At 45.4% G+C, this 21,573-nt stretch overlaps 1 protein-coding gene across 2 annotated transcripts in view; it reads right to left on the bottom strand.

Annotated features, from left to right (window-relative positions):
• The window catches only part of DCC (DCC netrin 1 receptor), a 592,501-nt gene that overhangs the window by 33,436 nt on the left and 537,492 nt on the right, over positions 1-21,573 (bottom strand). For both annotated transcript variants that reach the window (XM_074568848.1, XM_074568847.1), the window contains exons 21-25: positions 20,136-20,168; positions 13,308-13,373; positions 11,042-11,204; positions 3,957-4,183; positions 1,373-1,489 (exon numbers count right to left, since the gene is read on the bottom strand). In XM_074568848.1, the coding sequence (XP_074424949.1) occupies positions 1,373-1,489; positions 3,957-4,183; positions 11,042-11,204; positions 13,308-13,373; positions 20,136-20,168 (606 nt within the window). The remainder of the gene's footprint in view (positions 1-1,372; positions 1,490-3,956; positions 4,184-11,041; positions 11,205-13,307; positions 13,374-20,135; positions 20,169-21,573) is intronic.

Raw genomic sequence — 21,573 nt, forward strand, 5'->3', positions numbered from 1 at the left:
GGAGAAATCCCACCCCCAAAAAAGGACAAATTGCCCGATTATGAGACTAATGCGGTTATACGATGGGAATATTTCCCAGGTGGAGTCAAGGGCTCTCTCCGCCTCATCCCAGCGGTCCTTCTTCCAGATGATAAAGAGGGTAAAGGCTGAAATGGGGCGATATGTCCAGGCCAAGGCGTGGAGAACTGGAGTTCAACCTCTCCCTTAGCTCCTATGAAGTCATTTCCTGAACAAAGCCACGGTAGGTTATTCCCTCTCCTTTCCTTCATTCACTTCCTTCTATTTTTATTTTTTTTTTAATATATCATTTGTGATGTCCCCCTTCCACAAACCCACAAATAGCCACTTATATTGAAACGGCAGAGCTAGGAAGAAATTTTGCGATGAAATGGATTTCTCTCAGTGCATGTTCATTTTTAACTCAAGGCGATTTACGCAGACGTACCGATTGCGATAGATTTCCGTTCGGATCTATTTTTGCGAGGTCAAAGGTAGAACTTCTAGCTAAAAGCTGAGAGCTACCAAGAGATTGATCACAAGGCTGCTCGGAGGAAAGGTGGAGACCCAAAGCCTCATCCTTGACCGGGAACTTGATCAGGGCCAACCCCTCTCTCGCTTACCCCTTTCCTTCGCTCAGATGTGAAAAAAAGGTCACTTCTGAAATTTTCATCAGTTCTGGAGGGCGGGAGAAGCTATCTAATGCTCTCCTGCCTTCCTGTCTTTCTCGTGTACCTTGCTGCTTTGAAAAAGATTGACTTCACCTATGACATTTGTTCAATGACAACCGCTCTGTAGTCACTAAAATTTAACACCCGGTAAAAATATCTTCTCTCTTCATTTATTTGGCTTCGTAAGAGCCGCTCCATATTAAAAAAGCACACGGTGGCATGGCCAACTACTGTAGACAAAAGAAAATATACAAATCTACCAGAAACTGCAACAATGTCCAGCTGATTATAATTATTGATAATAACAATAACATTGAAATTTACATCTGTGTATTGCAAAGCCTTCTGCTCCGGCAGCTTGAACTCTTACCCCTTTAAATAAAAGTTTTAGTGTAAGGAGACAGAGGGATTTATCCATCACTATCCACCCGCTAAAAATAGAAATGCCGACTCTTTAGGCTTAGCCCGGGCTGACTCTCGCAGAAGCAGGATTTCCGAGTTCGCTCCATAGCTTTTCCACTGCTGCGTTGTGAAGCCCTGGCAAGCTTCCAGGCCTTTCACGTCTTTTCGAGACGACGACAACAACATGGCTAACGCTGTTTAACCTGAGCGAGGCCTAACCAGACGACATCTGAAAGATCGTAGGAGATCTTCAGATGCGTGAGCCCGGCCTTTGGGGGCCGGGGGAAGGTCCCGGTACTCACGAGGGTTGCTTGGTTGCGAATCCATGGGGATCATGAGCTTGGCCCGGGTGGCTCGGCGGGCGGCGAGCGAGCGCTCCAACGTGGACATGCTGCTTCCAACATCTTCTGTCTCGGGACCTAGAGAAAACCACCACAACGGCTTAGTGGGAAATGCTGGAAATGAATGTTTCTCTTCACCTTATGTCTAGCAGGAAGATCAATGGGTTTATTTTAGAATTCAGTTATTCTAACCCATCATTAAATATCACCACCTGCAAAGAGCTGCACAGACTATTTTGGCTGCCTTTTCTGAATAAAATTATTGTTTGCGGGTTTTTTTTGGGTAAGAGAATCAAGAGAACACGTCCGCTTTTTCTTTGTCTCGGAAACTATCCTGAAAAATCCCCATCCACTTCATTACAATGTGAAGTTTTTCTTGTAACTTCCCTATTATAAACTCATTTAAAAATTAAAATATTAAGACCAAAGGAAGGCTGCGTAAATTCGGGTACCTACAAAACCCGGCAGCCAAGAACTGCTCTTTGAAACACATCTGAAGGACGAAAATGACCTTCCTTGTGAGATGCCACCAAGTCTTGTGTCCTGATTGCCCAGATTACGGACCGGGTAATTCACGGCGGCTCTTCCAGCCCGCGCAGCTTGTTTTTCCCACAGCACCCATGGCAAGTTCAGGATGTGCCTGGGTCTTCCCGTTATCTGGTCCTGGATCGCAACTAGCCCATCTCCCGAGATCAGAGAGCTGAGACAGGCTGCCTGATGCCCAATCCAACCCAAAACTGTCTCAGCAGCTACAGAAATCAGACTCCCTGTTTATGTATTTCAATGCAGATGCTCTGATTTAGTCACATTTGCATAGGAGATTTGAAGTATTCAAAGATTCCAGAGAATACACTTGTCAGAAAGAAAGCGTGGTTGAAACGGGATGTTCAGTAATTTGCAAGGAAATGAAAGCAATATTCCTCTCTTCATACCTTGTCTCACATGAACCTTGCATTTATGTTACTTTCGCTGTTTTAATAAACCGTGGATGAAATCAGTTTAATCCTGTCATACAGGTAAGCTTCATACCCACTCAGACTATTCGTCTCTGACGTACCCAAGTAAATACATATTCCTTACAAAAAGAAAAAAAACCCGATTTGCATAGAAAGACTACGTATTTTTCGAACCACTCTGGCTGAATTGCAGGACTGAAACGCCAAGCCTTCTGTCGATGGCCATTCAAAGCCCTAATTGCTAGTGAAAAGCCAGGGCCAGTATTACTGAACTGCGTAGGACCGAACGGGAAGAAACATAAAGGCATTTATTTACGGCCCAAGGCGTTTACACATAAACCATCCAGCCCAGCCTTTGTCATTAACTTGCTCATATGCTGGGATGACTTCCACGCACTCGATTGCAAGCCGACAAGCAATCGATGGAGCTCTCCTATTGATCCTTCTGGGCTCTTCTGATCGTCAGCCGCAGCTCTTTAGGCAGAGGGAATCTTCTGGCTACGTTTTCCCAGTGTCTTAATATAATGAGGATCTTTGTCTTAAAAACAATAGGAAACATCGTCACCATTATCTTCCTGAATAGCAAACTATCGGCCCAAAACACAAAGTCAGAAAAAGAAAATGAGATCCATTTAGAAATTTGAAAACTGCTCCTTTTTAACGTTTTTGGGTTTTTTTGTTTTTTTTTTTTTTTTTTTTCCTTGCAAGAACAGAAAAGAGATAAAAACATCAGAAGCATCTGAAAAAGTCACCTTCGTTATTTACAGCCCCAACCAACATGCTGGAATTATTTCACTCCGTTCCCAAGACAAAAATGTTTATGTTCTCCAATTCTGTGCTGTGTTTTGTCCCCCGTCGCTCCCTGTACGCGCCACCTGCCTCTCCCAAGACTTTCTACTGTTACGGTGGAAAAAAATGTTATCAGCTAAAGTGCAACCTGTGATGGGCTGCGTGCGCTAAGGTTAAAAAAAGGAGGAGGAAACATCACTGAAACCGCATTTTTCTTACAGAATTTCTCTCCTCCTAAGTTTTCTCAGCCTCCCTGGCCCAAATTCTACTCCTGGTGATGCTGCTGACCTTCTTCCTAATCATGTTCTCCCTCTACTCCATTTGGTTTTTTCCCCACTTACTTCTCCATGTCCCCTTTTCCCTCTCTTCCTTAGCACGGTGCGCAAATCTAATAACATTTGACTGACAGTTGAATTCCTGAACTTAAAAAATTAGAATGGCATAAAAATGAAAAATGATGGGTTTTCCTTTAGTGTGGAACCACCGCAAAACATCTCTCCAAGGAACATCTCTCCCAGCACCCACGGCAGAGCTGTCAACTCTTCCAATCTCCTCCTGGATCTGGTCTCAGTTAGAGACTCCTTGTGCTGGGCTAAGGTCACTAACCACCAGTATCAAATGAATTTAAAGAAAATGTATATGCTGGTCATGGAGAAAAAAGGCCCAGGGGGGCTGGACTAGATGACCTCTAAAGGTCCCTTTCAACCCAAACCATTCTATGACTCTACGGCTCTAATGTCGCAAAATCTCCAGGTGAAACCCAGCCAGTTTGTGTCTCTCCTGCCCTGGGAGCCCCTCACCGGGCTGTGGGGTGCTCTTGCTGCCCAGCTGCGTTTCCGACTGGCTGTGGCTGACGGGGGTGATGTCCTGGCAGCTCTGCATGGGGGAGTCCCTTCCCACGGGGTCCGAGCCCGTTGGCTTCTCGATGTTCTTCATTTCCATCTCCTCGTGGTGTATCCACAGATCCGGGGGTCTCAGGTCCTTCTGGCTGCCCTTCCTTTTGCCAGCGCTGTGGGTTGCACGTTTCCTGCAGCAAAGAAAGATCAAAACTATCACCTAAGAAGGTTTTTCCCCTTTATAAGACCAAGAGGTGGTGTCTCCTCATTGATGTCTCTCTAAGGAACCCCTTGGTTGTGTCCTCTAAGGGACGGTGGTTATCTTGGTGTGACCCTATGCTTCATGGAGTTTGGTCCAGGGGATGGACCCGGGGCTCAGCAGGGTGGGTCATTTTTTGCACCAATTAATGTAGAAACCAGGGAAAACCACTCTTCCTGGAAGAGAAGGGGAGTGACCAGTTTCATGTTGGGAAGAGCAGCGCTTGGGGAATGTCTGCATCTACAAACAGCGAAGGAAAACCGCTGAGCCCACTTCTGCCGAGTTACGCGCATCTTATACCTTCCATAACCGTGTGCCGCACGCGATGTATTTCTTTACCCACCAAAGCAGTATTTTTAGTACGGAAAAGCCCAAAAATCCAGAGTAGCATCTCCCAGAGCAACATTAACTCTCCTCTCTTTAGGCATCGGTATTAACGATGTCTCTCACGTCAGCGGGGAGCCACGAGGGGATGGCCCTGCTCCGCTGCTCTCGGATTTCCGCCTCCCCTCCACTACGCAGGCTATTTGTAACAAAATTCGCACGGTTTTCTATTCTAAAGAAAAGACAGGCTCCTTAAATATGGAGCACAACGGCTGATTTACAGCTGAAGGGAAAGTCTTATCAGGAACCCACCAATTTAAATAACTCTGAAAAAGGAGTGCTCCTGGCTTACTGTTTTGCTCAATAATCCAAAAGTACTCTTTACCCCTTGATTTTTCCTTTATACATCTCAAAATACTTTGTGAAAGGAAAGGAATATTACAATGTCCCAAGTGGAAAAGCAGAAATAACTTGCGATACACAAAAGGTGCAGGAGAATGTCTTCAAATTCATGTGCACTTTTAGGTAACAAACATAAGAAAACCTTGATTTCCAGGGGCTCTAAGTGCTCTCGGCTACTCATTACCCGGGTCATACGCCCACCCCAAAACACAGCGGTGCATCTCCTGAAGGGAAGGTTTTTTCCCCTGAATCCATGGAAAGCAATGGAAAACCTCTCTCTGGCATCCCCAGGACTCGCACCGCGGGTAGCACTGGTGGAGGTGTGCTCAGAGAGCCGCCCTCCAGGCAGCACCGCGGAAGGTGGCATGGCGTTGTTTTCCCAGAAAAAAAACCCCAACCTTGAGGAAATTTGAAACTTTAAGAAACTCCAACGGTCGGAATCGATTCCTGTTCTCTGCTAAATTTTCTCCGTCTGGTCTAGAAAGCGAGAGACGCGTGTTACGGTTACGCGCGTCACCAACCTTTTTGCTTTCAAGAGAAGGAACAAACACATCCTGTAATTGAAAATGTCACCCAGGGCACAGCCCCGTCTCACCCCCCGGAGCTGATGGCCACGACATTTCATTCCGGCAGAAATATCCCGGGCCTCAAACTGCCACCCTTGCAGGAAGAAATTGTTTTAGGTCCTTCGACTGGTCGATAGCCCAAAAAGCTCTTCGAGGGTCAAAATATTAATTTTAAAAAGTCATCTGGAAGGCGAGCGGCAGAGGCGAGGCTGGGGTCGTTCAGAGATTTATTTTATAGCGCCTAATAAATACGACTGTTGGGCTCTGGTCATAATTATTTCCTACTTTTAGCCCATTATTTTCTAATTGCCAAACCTTAACTATTGAAAATGACGGTATTTCAAAGAACAGGGCAAAGGCACTGCACTTTGCCCCTATGGAATAAAGACAGTCCTTTAATACCTTCTTGCACAGACCCTACTGCCATCCTGATTAACACCCACAAGAATAATTATGAGCCCTTTCATTCAACCTTAATGTACGAAGTTAAAAAGTAAAGTTGTTCTTTCTGTCTCGTTCCAAAAAAGGCCATAATTTTGATTCTAAACAAGGAATGACTTTCTTCACTTCGGGATACAGCATCTTTTTTTTGTCACTTTCAATTGAAAATAATTCATTCCCCCGGGCCCGAGCCAGGCAAGAGAAATTTTAGCCCCAAAGTAATTTTATACACAGCTGTAAATAGGGGGCTATAATGAATGTGTCATTCCAACCGTAACTACAAAACCGCTCCAGCAATGATATCATTTAAAAAAATACATGCAATGATCTTGCCTGGTTTGCATTGGGTTTTTTCTCCCAAATTATTGATGCCCTGACAGCCTGGGAGTAGCAAATGGAATCAGAGCCAGGAGTGCACATGAAAAGGTCATCAATAACAAATGAAAATAAATTCTCCCCTGGAATGTTTTGTTCATGCGATGCTAAAGTTGCGGTTCGGCTCCTGAAAATGCATCTACCTTTAATTTCGGGGGGAAAGCGGGATCTTCGGTGCACTAGAAAAGCACATTCTATCTACAGAAGTTAATCATAAAAGCTACGCCATCAGTTTCAAACCTCCGCTGTAGCAATGGAAACCGATGCTTCGGAAATTCCCGTCGAGATTTACAGCGGGATTCAAATGTAGTCCATTACCCAGTTTACAAGCGGACCCAGGGACTGGGAAGGGAAGGAGTTTGGAATTGAAAAACTGATCTCAGACGGTGGCGTTTCTGTTGTTGTTCGATTATTTTACAACACGGAACGCATCCAGCTTGCATACCGTAATGGTATTTTGGGGTTTTTTTTTCCTAAGGATGGATATAAAACCAGAGTTCAGCTCTGCCCTTAAAATATATATTATGGGCATGCAATCTTGAACAACAACAGCAGAACTTAAGCTGTACTTTCAAAAGAAATAAACTCTCTGGAGAGGAAAACCCTTTCTTGTTGTCTTGTTTCTCGAGTTCCCAGCCCGGGCAGTGGCTCCAGCCATTACACATCCTACATCGGATAATTTCTCAAATACTCCGGAGTGAGATCGCTCCTCATTGCCTTCATTTTACAGTTACAATACCCCAAAGAAAACACTTAAGGTTATAACAAGTCAGCCTAGTTTATTTCTTTTTAACAACAGCTGAAGGCGTCTCTATCTGAAGAGCTCAGAAATAAAGCGTTTTCTTGGGCAAAATGGGATTTTGCTCATAAAAAGAAGCATGGGTAACCTCGTCCTGGTGCGACGCTTTTTCTCATGGAGCAGTTTTGGAGGCAGGACACAGAAGCAACGGTCCCCGTAAGCCGTAGCCACCTCCCGCTCGAACCCTGAGCCTCCCGCACTGCTCTTCAGAAAGCCCTTTGAAGACAGTCAACAATAAATACTTCACCTTAATTAGCCTTCTGATGCATGAGTTAATATTTTCTATTCTTTGCTCTTTACTCCTAACCTGGCAAAAATGTGCACTTTGCCTTTTGGGCTGTATTAAAGGAAATTCAACTGGTACAGAGATCCCGTACAAAAAAAAAAAAAAAGAAGAATATAAACCAATTCTTTCTTCAGCAAATCTCTCCCGATGTTTACAGATGAAAAATTATTTCACTTTGGCCTCTCTATTCCCCGCCAGCCACACTGAAAAGCTGAAACCAGTGCCTGTCTCTCCTACCACCTCATGGTCCTCTTCCTCGTGGTGAGCTCCAGCCTCCCACCACCGTGCAAGAGATGGGGCAGAGGCCACCACTAACGAGCTACACCAGCACGGAAGACCCCAGGAGCATCTCCAGGGAACACAGCAATGACCTTCACAGGCTCTTTAGCAGCTGCCAACTCATTCCTCGTTAGTTTGGGATAGACTGATACTCAGTCTAGCGAAAGGTAGACCCCAAACACCCCAGGGCAGGGGGTTGGAACTACATGGTCTTTAAGGTCCCTTCCAACTCAACCATTCTAAGACTCAACGATTATGCTTTTGGCTCACCAGAGCCTTCACAAATGTGTGCTGACACACTCCTATTACTTCTAACAGGACTTAAACTTAGTTTCAGCTTATTTTTTGTGGTCCATTTTCGCACCACTCCTCCGCCCAGCACACCCATCGGTTGGGCAACTTGTTCAAGACCACGCTTTGAGCAACCTGGTCTAGTGGGAGGTGTCCCTGCCCCTCGGGTTGGAACCAGATGGTCTTTAAGCTCCCTTCCAACCCAAACCATTCTAGGATTCTGTGATTCATATGCACATTCAGTGCATAAATACGCATTATTTACCTACAGCTCAGACCAGCTGTCCACCCCAACCTTTTCCCCTGCAGTAGTCATCGCCTCGTGTTACCAGTCCATAGGCTGATCGTTCTGCCACGTTACAAATTTTTGTAATACCCTGAAACCTTAAAAGAATTCCTGGCAGAAGCAGGTCCTGCAGTTGGGGTGTACGCTGCACAAAGTGGTATTTTTCCCTTACTTTAAGATTCAACTGGGTTTCATCTTCTCCAAGCTTAACTCTGAACTGACCCTGCGCTGAAGGACGGAGCTGCCGGGTGGCCCCATCGTCCATCCTCTGCGGTACCACACCAGAGGACACCGCCAGCGCAGGGCAGCGAGCAGCTCGTGCTCAGGAAGATGTAATTACGGTGAGGGCATGAATCTCAATTGCTGCAGGAGCCATACGTTCCCCTCATGCACAACTGGGTGAGTTATTGCACCTGAATCTTTTACTCACATTTTTCTCCCCTATTTTTTTTACTGGCGTCCCCTTGTCACAGGCTTTGTATGGCCGATATTTCATTCTTCCCTAGATGGCTCAGACAGAAAATACCTACTAAGCCACCTGGGTCAGTACCAGGTTGTTCTGTATAATATGCTTTATTGTGCTTTGTTCAGCCAAGTTTTAATTAACTTAAGAAATATGACTTTCCGCCTCTGAAGGCTTACAGGAGATTATTCCATCACCTGCAAGTTTTTGCTCCGGGGAAGGACACATGCATTATCCAACGAGACTTGGCCTTTACCCTTACTGCAGTCCTTCTGTTCAGCAGTTCATCCCTGGATTTTAAACCAAGAACCAGCTGCCAATAAAAGCCTGAATCTAAACTCTCTGTGTCACAGCGTGCATCTCTCCAGGCAGGTCAGAAACAAAATCATTCCCACCACCAACCTCTTGTTTTGAGGAAATTTAGGCTCTTTCCTGCTGTGCTAAATTTAAGATCCGTCGTTTAGTTTTCATTGCCCTATTTTTTCCCCACTTTCAGTGGGGAAGCGGTTCGTTTGGGGCAACTTGGGTGAGATTCACCCACCCATAGTAGAGACATTTAGAACTTAAAACAGCGAATCCAAATCCACCAGCTTCACATTTTTTTCATCACTGGAGACCAATAAGCATCTTCAGACGGTAAATCTTCCCATGCCTTAGGATAAGATGAACAATTCTTTGAACGTTCCTGTTCCTCCCCAGGGGCTAGAGAGGAAGTCGAGGCTGATTAATTCAAACTTGGGATATTTAAGTTTTAGACACCTAATTGTGGACAGATGAATCTGTTTGTTTCTCTCCCTTGTAAATCCCCTTTCCCTGCTAGAAACTCAAGAGAGATTTAGCCACGATTCACTGGACTCTATTCAACAGAAGAATTTCCATTGCCTTCGCACGATGGCCTGATTTTCAGGTGGTAGGACTCACAATAGAAGCAGATTTTCAAATCAGTTCATCATTCAACTACCCCAGCGCTCCTGAAAGCACGGGCCCTTATTTTTCTGCCTAAATGAGAGCTTTCTTTTTGAAAAAAATCTACCCTCAAATACCCATCTGTAGAGAAAGCGCTTCCCCTGGCAAAACACTCCACATCTGCTCGTGCCCCACCAGCCCAAAGCTGATCTCAGCAAATTTGGGAGCTCTTCGGTCCCCTGACCATCCCTGCTCTCATCGTCCCACCCTTTCTTAAGCATTAGTGCAAATCACTGCAATAATGTCTTGCTCTTCTATGCACTTTTCTTTTATGTTTATGCTTTGCACTAACAAAAATTTCTCGTTAGTGTGGGCAAACTATGATTAAACTTCACTTTCTCATGTCCTCGTACTCCTAACAGTATAATAATGCCATGAGTTAATAGTAAAATAATAAATAGTCTAGTAATTGTCAATGCATTAAGTGCATCAAACCCGTCTCTGTTTCAAACCCATCATCTCCACACAGAATCACAGAATGGTTTGGGTTGGAAGGCACCTTAAAGATCCTCTAGTTCCAACCCCCTGCCCTGGGCAGGGACACCTCCCACTGGATCAGGTTGCTCAGAGCCCCGTCCAGCCTGGCCTTAAAAACTTCCAGGGATGGGGCTTCCACCACCTCTCTGGGCAACCTGGTCCAGTGTCTCACCACCCTCAGGGTGAAGAACTTCTCAGAAAGACTGAAAAAACCTTTGTGCTTTACGCTACTGCCCTTTTATAGCATTTCAGAAGATGCCTGAAGATTTTTCTCCTCGTAATTTTCTATAGACTGGGTGGGTTGGTTTTTTTTCCGAGTAGACGAGAATTACCTGGAGAAAGAGCTGTTGATGCTTTTTACCGGAAGACTTTTGGAGGCGGACTGTCTGGAGAAGATAACGCCCTCCCCAGGGTTAGCAAGTGAGCAGGACCCTGTGTTTCTCAACTGTGCAAAGTCAGAAAGTCCAACAGCATCACGAGGCACAGAAAAGACTTTTTTTTTTTTTCTCTCCACTAAATCGATGGAATTGATTCTTTCCTGTGTGTGAATTATACTTGGGAATATAAACAACAGCGAGCTGTGCACGGCAGGCTTATTTTTTCGAGGCTCACCATGCCAGGGGTACTTATTCTCCACGGTTTACCCTGCAGCCTGGGGGACTGGGGACGTTCTCCACTCACCGGCAATGAGTGACACCTCCAAAACCAAAAGATTGAGCCCCAAAATGCCTTTCAGTCCCAGACCCCACATTTCTCCACTACGACCGTTATACTGCTCGTTTTTGAGGCTGAAAATCACTGCTTTTTCCTCCCACCCCACGATTCCAGAACGTACTTCCTCTGCTGGGCCGAGGAGCGCCTGGTGCAGATGACGGCCACCACCGCCACCACCACCACGGTGATGACGCCCACGGTGACGACGATGATGACAAGGAGGTTGCTGTTCTTCTGGGGCGTGACGCTGCCGTGGGGAGGGTGCATCTGCCCGATGGGAGGCTCTGAAAGGAGACAGACAACGAGGGGCTGGTCAGGGCTGGATTCGCTCCCCTCCCTTTTTAGCAGTCACCCATAAAATAAACCACATCAAGGTGGCATGAATTCCTCCAAAAAAAGCAGACAGAGGGTGCCATAAAGAGCTGAAATGTATGTCTCGCTGCACGTCAGCGGCACAGCAAAATATTTAAGCGGTAACGACTCTGCACTCTCTGGGTGTTAACAACCCGATGTTGGGAGTCAATAACTCTGGGCTCGTTTTTGCTATTATCAGCTGAAAATGGAAATACAGAGACTATGGATTTTCTCTTTAGGGCCCGTATAGTCTTTCTCGAGACTTGCAGCAGCAAGACAGGGACTGAAAATAGCATCATTTCTCCTGTCAAGTCCCGGTCAAGCTGACTTCAAGTCCCAGTCCCTTACTTTTGACTTTTTTTTTTCCCCCCGTTCCATTGGGAATAGCACGTTATATTTTTATTACCTTGTTGGATAATGCCCAATGCAGCACTGGGCCATACGTTACAGCCACCAGCGCGCAATCCTTCTGCTCTAGCTGCTCAGGCAATCTTACAGGCGTCTCATAAAATCACAACCCCCAAAATATCTTTCCGCTTAAGCCTGGAGAAAAACTAACTCTTCGGAGCAATGGGATGCGAAGGGAAGAGCTGTGCTATGGCACAACCGAGATTTCACAACAAAACGTAAAGAGTTCTCACATCGTCCCCACCACCTCCCATGTATAAACTAATCAATACTTGTCTGGCATCTCATTTTGCCTTTCCTGCAACTGGATGCAAAAGTAAAAAGGAAAAATCTAAGTAAAAAGGAGAAATCTTTCCAAATAATAGTTTTAGTTGGCCATAGATGTAATTTAATTGTAATAGTCTGCCTTGATTCTCTGCCCTCATATCCTTTCTTTACTTAACTAATTACGCTATTTAAATAATTCGCCCTTTTCTCATAGCTTTTTTCCAGGCAGCTGAACAAGACAAGCAGCTGCGAGTCCCGTCCTTTCGGAATGACAACGGTCTAGTACAGAAATCCCAAAGATTTTGGGGTTTGGTTTCTTTTTCATTTCCACGCTGAGTAAAAGGCATTGAGGGAATGTACCACAAAATACAGCGGTGATCACAAAAAACGGAAAGTTTTCACTCCCTACCCTTTCTCGCCGTCCCTGGAAGCTCTCTTTATTTCTCAAAAGTCAGTTTTCCTACAATTATGATGAATTACCACGAAGAGGAGGAGGAAAGCCTAAACCACACAACAGTGGTGTGTTGGCTGCGGCAAAGCAGGGCAGAAAAGGTAGCAGAATTTTGTATTCCCTCCTGGTCTTGGCTGAGGAAAATAATCAGCGGGAGTTAATCAGCTATGTGCCTTGTAATTATTTTGTACTTTCAAACCTCGCTTGAGACCGCATTTAAGGGAATCTTGTCTGTTGTTTCATTCAATAACGTGAGACGACAATGCTTCATTAGGTAACGGAGACGGGGTCTGCAATAAGAAGTTATTGATGGTGCATCTACACCCCAGCTGGCACTCATTAGGTTCCATTAATTTTTGTTAATCCACGGGGTTTCCTCTCATTTCTTCCTATTTTAGGGCAGGATTAATTAATTTTTTAAAAAAATGGTATTTTCTGCAGAAAGCTAAAATTGAAATATAATAACGTAAAGTGCCTTCTGAACTTCTTTTGAAGCTGTTATTTTGTTAGAGGCATTCCCATGGCCTGAGACAGATCTACAACACCTCTTGAGATGGGACATACTTTTGGGAGTACTCCATCAGCTGGAAACCTGATGGGTAGTTTGGGGATCAGCTTTAAGAAAGCCAAAACAGAATACGTGCTGTCCTGACCCTATCTTTGGTTAACATTTTTGGTCAAAACTACCATCCGGTTTACAGCAGGTATTTTGCACGGGGATGAGATTTTCAACAGCCGAGAGAACTCGTCCCTGTAAAACAGCAAGTGTGCGACCGGTGGGCACGCTGGGTGGCCTCCAAGCCAGGAGAGGGAGGAACGAGAGAGCAATAAAGAGAAGAAAAGTAGGAGGTTATCACCAAAAGTGCACTTTAATTATGGAGGGTGACTGGAGGGAGCCTGTACTTACCGTTCAGACTGCTCCTGTCTATCAGGTTGGTGTCCACCGGCCAGTAGGAACCATCCCCGTGACGACCTGTTGGCATTAAAAAAAATGCATCAGACACGACGTGACAGGTAAACCAGCACAGCCACGTTTGTTGCTTGAGACGGCGCCTGCCTGACAACGTTTAAACCATTAAACAGCGCAGGAAAAGTCATCCCATATGTGCTGGGGAAAAGCTGTCATCAAAGCAGGCTTTGGAATCAAGCTGAATTTCAGCCCTTTGAGCAGCTTGCCTTGTTCTGTTGGGTTGTTTCCCGTCCCCCCTCCTCCAGATGTGCTCGTTAGAGTGACAAACTAAGGTGCGATGGCAGCATCCATCTGTGTCCCCTCCATGGGTGACGGGGAAGAATTCAGACAGCTGCTTTTGCACACAAAAGGCTGGAATTGCGGCAAAGGAATGGTGCTGTACGGAAAATTGCAGGCACGTCCTCCACCTGCCTGGTGGCTTTCCACCACAATTAAGCGAGCTTTCTTTCATTTGTTTTACCGCTTGTGGGAACACAGTTGGGGAAATACAACTCCACAACCGCTTGTGTTTTTTTTTTTTCCCCCAAAAGCGTCCTTTCTAAGCCTGACATCAAAAATAAAAGAAAGAAAAAAGAAGGGATACGATTATTATTCCAATAATATTTTGGCTGTTGAGGCAACATCCGCACTCCAAATTAATATGGCAAAATTTGAGGTGTTCGTCTTTTCCTCGGCTTTATTTTTTCTTATTTATCAGCTTCAGGATAAATAGCTGCGTTGGCATGGCCATGTTCCTGCCAAGTGCATCTTTGCTTCCTCATGTCCGACAGAAGGAGAACCACAAAGGCTGGTAAGGTCCTACCAAGCTTCTCCTCATCTCTACTGATACGGGATTGAGTAGTCGAAGTCCCCAGGAGAAGTGGTTTGGGGTAAAAGCCGCTTTTCTGGCAAAGACCAAGCTCATGCCAACAGCCTGCGCTTGGTATGGGCATACTACCCCCAACGTGGCCATCTCATTCCTCCAAAGCTAATTACTTTTTTCATTTTAGCCAAATGAGCCTTCCCAGGTGGCACGGTCTCAGCTGATCTCCCACATCTGAGAGGCTGCCAGAGCATCACATCGACACCGATGCCGTAAGACCCTGGGGCACTCTATTTTTTGGCTCTGCCATCCCTTAGGTCAGACAAATAGAACCTGAAGGTGGGTTTTGGCTGGTGAAGGGATTCCGCAGAACAACTGCAAACTTGGTCCAGGGCACGGAATTCCCAGGGCTTATTCCAGCTAACTCCTACATCAACCAACCACCACCTACATCAGATCTTTTGGCAGATTAAGCAAAAAAACCCCATTTTAACTTTCCTGCACTGTTAAAACAACTGCCATATTCCTCTCCAGAGGTACTTGTGTTTCTGTGGATTGCGAAGAGATTCACGTGCGTAACTTTGTCTACCAATTTGCAAAGTATTTGGTGATGAATGGCCCTAAATAAATGGCAGATGATTATCATCAGAAGAGACTTCAACGTAATCATCTTTTCAATCAGCGTAATTGCACAGCTACAACAACACGATACCAAGAAAGCAAGGTTGCAAAATGTTTAGCTGTAAAAGCAGACAAAATAGAGATAAACGGAAGGCATATCGTAATTCTGTTTACCAAGATGACACTCTAAACCGTGACATTCCAACTGTGACTATGTTGTGACCCCGGCGCTATATTGTGCTTAGGAAACTGGGTATCTCCATGGGAGATTGCTAAAAGTTACTATTTTTTTACGTTTAGCCCACACTGAAAACATCTTAGCATGAGTCTAACAGACTGGAAAACTTAAGTCAGGATATCAAAGACTTAAAAAACCTAACGCTGCAGGCCCGACTCTGAAGTTTAGTACCTTCTTAATTAACGTAACAGCACTTTTCAAGGCATTATACATGACATTTTCATTATAAAAATACGCGTGCAAACAGCTGCCCGTTTCATTTCTGGCTCTAATACGGTGACTGGCACCCGGAGATGGCACTTCTTCGGGATGGCTGCAACGCGGAGGCAGCCAGGTGGCAACCAGAGGAAGGTCTGGGCTACACCGTCCACGTCGGGTGCTTCTTGGGCTAGAAACACTTGGAAGTTTTAAAACCATCCCAATGCAGCAGAGTCTTCCAGCTTTACTCATTGAGGGTAGCTTTCAAAAAGTCGTCTAATCAGAAGCAATTTCACTGCGAAGAGACGGGAAGGCAAATAACTCTTAACAAACGGTCTTCCAACAGTTCGTCAAGATGGAATTTACGGTACTTCGGCTCTGTTCTGCCGTTAAGACGTACAAACATTATTCAATATTTGGATAAACACGGAAATTTAAGCACTTAGGAGACAGGAGGTAAATCTCTGATGCACTGGAAGGTTTTATATGTTCAAGGGTAGGTAGGGCTTTAACCCCTACGGATTATCCATGCCCTGTTCTAAGCCAACACACCTCCACAAACCATTTCTATCCCTAGGCTTTTTAAGTCCATCTGGAGGTAGTTGTCTCAACTACGTGTCAGCATCGCAGGAAACGCAACCGATGTGCAGGAATAACCCATTTGCTTTAAATTTCAAGCATTCCTTGCCTTCTTTCCTTTTTGTGGACCTTCAGAAAGAGTTCCTACACCTGCCTGGTAAACACGGCCAGATGACAAGAGTTTAAAAGGCTTTTTTTTTTCTTTTCCCCCAGAAGGGGTTATTCTGATAAATGGGATATTTCTTATTTCTTTTCTCTAGCGAAGAGAGTCACAGACCACTGCCTTATTTGTTTAGGAAGCAGCTCTTTGAAAAAGATCTGAACTGCTCATCCTTTCACTCCTGCTACGCTCAGAGTTTGCAAAATAGCTTCAGAACCCAAAGCCCGGAGCCATCAAAAGCTTTAATAGGAAAAAAAAAAACAGGCAAACTCGATGCCTTCTGCCGTCACAATATGAGACAACTGTTTTGGGGCAGGTATCGGGCCGGGGATGGACCGGCAGCCGTTTTCAAGCATGAAGGCATAGGCAGAAAAAGGGAGCGCAGGAAGGTTTCAAATGGGCAAACAGCAACACGCCTGCAATGATCCAACACGGCAAAGGTCGAACGGCTGAAAGCCGAATTCCAGGCGTGACCGGACTGCGTGTCAAACCCTCTTGACGGCAGCGGTGTGCTGTTAACACGCGAGATGCAGAGCACCGAGGTGTAAACCAGCAAGCGTGCGGTCAAGCACCCAGAGTTCATCCCTTCTTCAGGAGATGCAAAATCCCCCGGCATCACTTGGAGACCCTTCCACCTGCCTCCGGACTGGATGCAAAACAATGCAGACCAGTGTTTTCCTTGGGATTCGGAAATAAATGCCGTGGATGTCTGTCTCAGATGATCTTCCCCATAGGCTTTTCGTGGGTACGGTCACTGGCCCTGCTCCGGGCATGGGGAAGAGGGGACCTCCCAACGGCCTCATCGCGGCAGTAAAAATTAAATCTGAACTTATAAATATCCAGTTTATGGTTTAAAAAGAGTAATGTCATATAAAAAACACGATCATACCTGTATTCCATATGTAACCGTTTTCCACAGCGATACATGAATTTATCTAGGTTACGTGACCCATTTCACGGGAGGTATGTTTTCAGAAAACAATTGAACACTAAAACGTACTGAAATTTCCTAAGATAAGGAGAAACACTGGTTCAAAATTGTGTATGTTTCCTTTTATCAAAATTTACAGGGAATGTTATAAAACATTTGTAGTCCGAAGGCAGAAATTGGCTTTTTTTGCTCTTGCAGAGATCTAATTCCGATGGCAACACGTAACTGTTGACAAGTCCTGTATTGACAAAATACGGGCTAAAGAATTTGTTTTATCGAATGGAAACTGGGGCAAGATAAGCCACAAAGAATTAATCTCTTCTTTGCCCAATTTGCCTCTATATATTTTGGGTGAAAATCATAAACGGAGTTTTTTTAGACTCCAGGAAGCCTCTACTACAGCTCAGGCCCACGCAGCTGGCCTTGTCCCACGTACATAAGCTTTGTGACAAAAATTCTCTCTTGGGCGTCTGAAACTGTGATTTTATTCTTACTTTTTTACATTACTGTTTTTACGACCTCTGCACATGCCCTGCTCTACCAGTTGCATATATGCAATATAAAAATGTAAAAGGAAGCCGACACATTTACGGGCTTGGCGCCCACTTCAGGTTTAAGGGTTCTCTTGGGAAATACGTGATTTGATTCTCTAGATGCCGATGCTCCTCCTCCTTTTGCCCTTCGGATAACAGTGTTTGCACCCTGGGAGCGTTATTTGCGTTTCAGCAACAGGATTTCTCATTCTCTGTCAGACAGTTGTTGACTAAAGCTGGGATGGGATGGGATGGGCTCTACTCTCTCCATCGCTCGTGGGCAAGACTGAAATAATGGAGAGGAGGCATCTCCTGCCTCCTTCCTCTTCTCCACCCTTCTTGCAGTGGCTGGTCTCTGCTCTCCCAAGGAGTTCATACAACAGGGAGCACAGCCGACCAAGAAATTTTTGAGGTTCTCCCCAAACTCTCCTCTCCTTCCCATCTCCTTTTTTGCACCAAGGATGGCAGCAGTTGTACGGTCCTTCTAGCTGACCCCACATCTGGGATCTTCAAAGCTCCATCTCCTCATGTCCTGTAACCTCGGTGTCTCTGCCCAAATGCCCTCGCGTGTCCCACACCCTCCAACAGTGCTTTTCTACCACGTAAATGAATTTTGCTTCCTGAACTCAGGAACCACGAGCCGGCCTTAGAGACAGATGACCTACCAGAGTTAATTCATGTCACTCAATAAGAATTGCATTTGCGGCGGAGATGGCCCTAAAGGCCTTGTCCAAAGCACAGAGTAATTTAAAAGGCTCCCACTGACTTCAGCAGACGTTGGTTCAGGACGATTAAAGAATTAGCTTTGATGATTTCTAAGGCAAATGAGCTTGCAGAAACTTTGACTTTGTTTGTCTTAATGTGCTCGGAGTACAGTTACGGTGAGACCTGGGCCCATGGGCTTGTCTTTAACAGAGTTGCCTAAAGATCAAGTAAATGCAAGTGAAGACCTTGGACTTCATCTTATTAGAATTCATCCTTGAGGTCACGTACAAATGGAAACTCAATTCAGGTATCAACAAGCCTACGGAAGGTAGAACAAAAGGCTGAGAATTTCTCCTCCTTATATACGACAGAACGCAAATGCCGTGTATTTCCACCAGCCAGGCAAAAGACAGTATTTATCTACTAGGAGGGACTGTCTTTAACTCATGCTGTCTGCTGAGGACACACTAACCTCATTTCAATTTAGTAAGTTATTTGACTCAAAGCAAACCAGAAAACCCCACCATCCCCGAATCTGCCGGGAACTCACAGGCTACGGCTGTGATGGCAACACCCGGTCACCACCCCGGGGATACGCGTCAGCCAGACATCCCGCTCCACGTAGTTACACCAGACTGGCTGAAATCTTTCCCGATTTAAAGTCTATGTGGAATATTGTTCACTACATCAGTTGCAAACACTCTTCGGGCTGCGCAAGAACAATGAATTATTCTGGGGAGAGTTTTCCCGTAGCAAGGAAAACCCTAGCAAGGGGCACAGCGTTCCCACAGGAACACGATGCACAAAACGACCCAGAACTCTGTTTTTCCGTGGCATTTTGAGGTCCGTTAACCAGCACCACTGTACGGCCCCACAACCATATTGTTAGGCTGAAAAAAAGAGACATACAGAGTGAAGAACCAAACCACAAACTCTACTTTCCATCCAGCCTCACTTTTTTTCCCTTTTTTCTTTTTAAAACCGAACTTGACGCTTTTTCAGTGCCGTTTAGCAGGTGCTGAAGCCCCTCCCAGGTTTCCCAAACCTGCCCAAAAACATTTTAAATGCAAATTCGAGAAAAACAGACTGACCATTTACTTTCAGGCTTCTTTGTAACCTAACACTTTCACCCTTTCAAAATAGTTTTTATCTATTCAAACCTGACATTTTCAATTTGTGTGTGCCGTGGTGCAAAAAATCATACCGAGCAAAACGAGCTTTTAATTTTATAATTTGTATACTTCTCCTTCTTTCAGCAAATCATACGCTTAAAATCAGCGAGTTCAAATCCTAATAAACCTCCCCAGATCGGGCCTGAGTTCTCAAAATGTCACCGTTTCCTTGGGCAGACAGCACATAAACGTACAACATTCTCGCTGTAATTGAAAGAAATACTTCATAATAAATAAGTCTAAAGTAAAAAAAAAAAAAAAAAAGGAAAAATATCCTAGCAACAGACTGCACAAGTATTTGAAAGGAGACAGGAGCAGAGGAATTGCGACTAATTAGACACATATTCGTATTTGGAAAACGTAATGATAATGCCTTGAAAAGTTGACTAAACTTTGCTATTATTAAACAGGAGCTGCTGTTTTGAGAGAAAAGATGATTTATGATTTCTCACCGGGAGGCTTTTGAACTCTACTCTATAACCCACGGAAGGGTGCAAGAGGAGCCTGGAAATTATGCTGAGCTTAATTATACTTAATGTGAATTATTCAGAAGTGCAGCAGAGAGACTAAGAATTTATTTCATACAAAGAAGCTTGACATTTTAATTGGTCCTTCAGAAAAAGAGACAAAACAATTTCCTCTCCCGAAAATTTACATCTTCCCCATCAAAGCAGCAGCCTCAGCCGAGCAGAACTTCATTAACAAGATTAATTATCGCGCCGGCGTCTGCCTCATCAGGTGTGCGGCCCAGGTGAGAAGCGCGACCCCCTCCCCGGCGCGTCCCCGAGGCCCCGGCAGCGAAGGTGACAGATTGAGGGCACCCTACCTTGGTCATTAGCCATTTTGTCAGGGTGCTCGGCTGCAAGAAAGAGACAATGTCATTAGAGGCTGACAGCTCCGCGGTGGCGAGGTGACACGTCGCGTTAGCGGGATGGCACGGCACGGCCGTCCTGCACCGGGCGCGGATGGTGCAGGAGGAGTTTTGCCGTTCCCGTTTTCCGAGAGATCCTGGAGAACTGAGAGGACAAACACAGAATCATGGAATCACAGAACATCTCCAGCTGGAAGGGACCCGTAGGGACCATCGAGTCCAACTCCTTGCTCCTGCAGAACCGCCTAAAACCAAACCACATGGCCACGAGCATCGTCCAGACGCTCCTTCGACTCTGAACACAGGCTGAACTGTGCTTTACAGCAGATAGTTTTCACCAGGTTCTTCCAATTGTGAAACCTTTTTTTCATTCTCTTGTTCTTTATCAACGTGATCTGGGACGTTTAATTAAGCACGAAGGGAAAGAGAGAGAGAGAGAGAGACCGCTTCTTTGAATTAATTACAGCCAAATCACCTCCACGTTGAAAGCTCAGCCTGACTTATATTATCGTTGTTTCAGCTTTTTACCAAGGGCTTTAAAACTATTTACAGGTTTTTGCATAATAACCATAAAAAGATAGCGTGATCTGAAGCGCACCAGACAAGACTTCAAAATTCAACAGATACATTAAAAGCTTTCCTGCACAGCTACAACTTCAGACTATTTATGATATGGCCGAGGGAATTAAACTTTCCTCGGATTCCTAAGTAGCTACCATCGTAGAGCATTAACCAGTCCTCTGCTTAATAAATTATGCAAGAACCTTAAGCACAGGAAATTGGGGGGAAAAAGAAGTGATTTGGCACATGAATCTGGAAGTCAAATCACCGCTGCCTGCAGGTGCGGAGCACGCTGTTCCCCGGGCTGCTAAAATCCCGACAAAACCTCCTCTGGATCATGGCATCCCGCTAGGAACAAAAGGAGGTACTGAACTAGCAATAATTTACATTTAGAGACACATCTATGAGCTCTGTGCCTGGGGAAAGGGGGGAAAAGCTCCTTCGATGACTGCCCAAACCCTCAGGAATTTTTTTTTTCCCCCCTCTCAGACTTTTTCCCATGGATGCGGAGAAGAAAAGGGGGCTAGGGAGCACATTGCATCGGACTTCCGAGAAATCGGCGAGCCTGCGCTTCCCCACGGACCCACACCTGGCTTATCACTTTACCCTTCGGACAAATATAGCCAGGGGAAGAGGAATCCCTGCTCGCAGCTCAAGTTACCTCCGTCCCAGCGCTGACGCCACTCGGACGCTGCCCTGGCACCGCTCGGCGTTTGCCGCCTTCTCCAGGTGACGGAGGAGGCGAAGCCCCTGCCAACTTGCGGCCCCGGGGGGGCGATAACTGTGCCGGGGGCGTCCCCGGTTGGTGCCGGTTATGAACTGGGACGCGCTG

This window comes from Larus michahellis, chromosome Z (assembly GCF_964199755.1).
Source record: "Larus michahellis chromosome Z, bLarMic1.1, whole genome shotgun sequence".
Lineage (NCBI taxonomy): Eukaryota > Metazoa > Chordata > Aves > Charadriiformes > Laridae > Larus > Larus michahellis.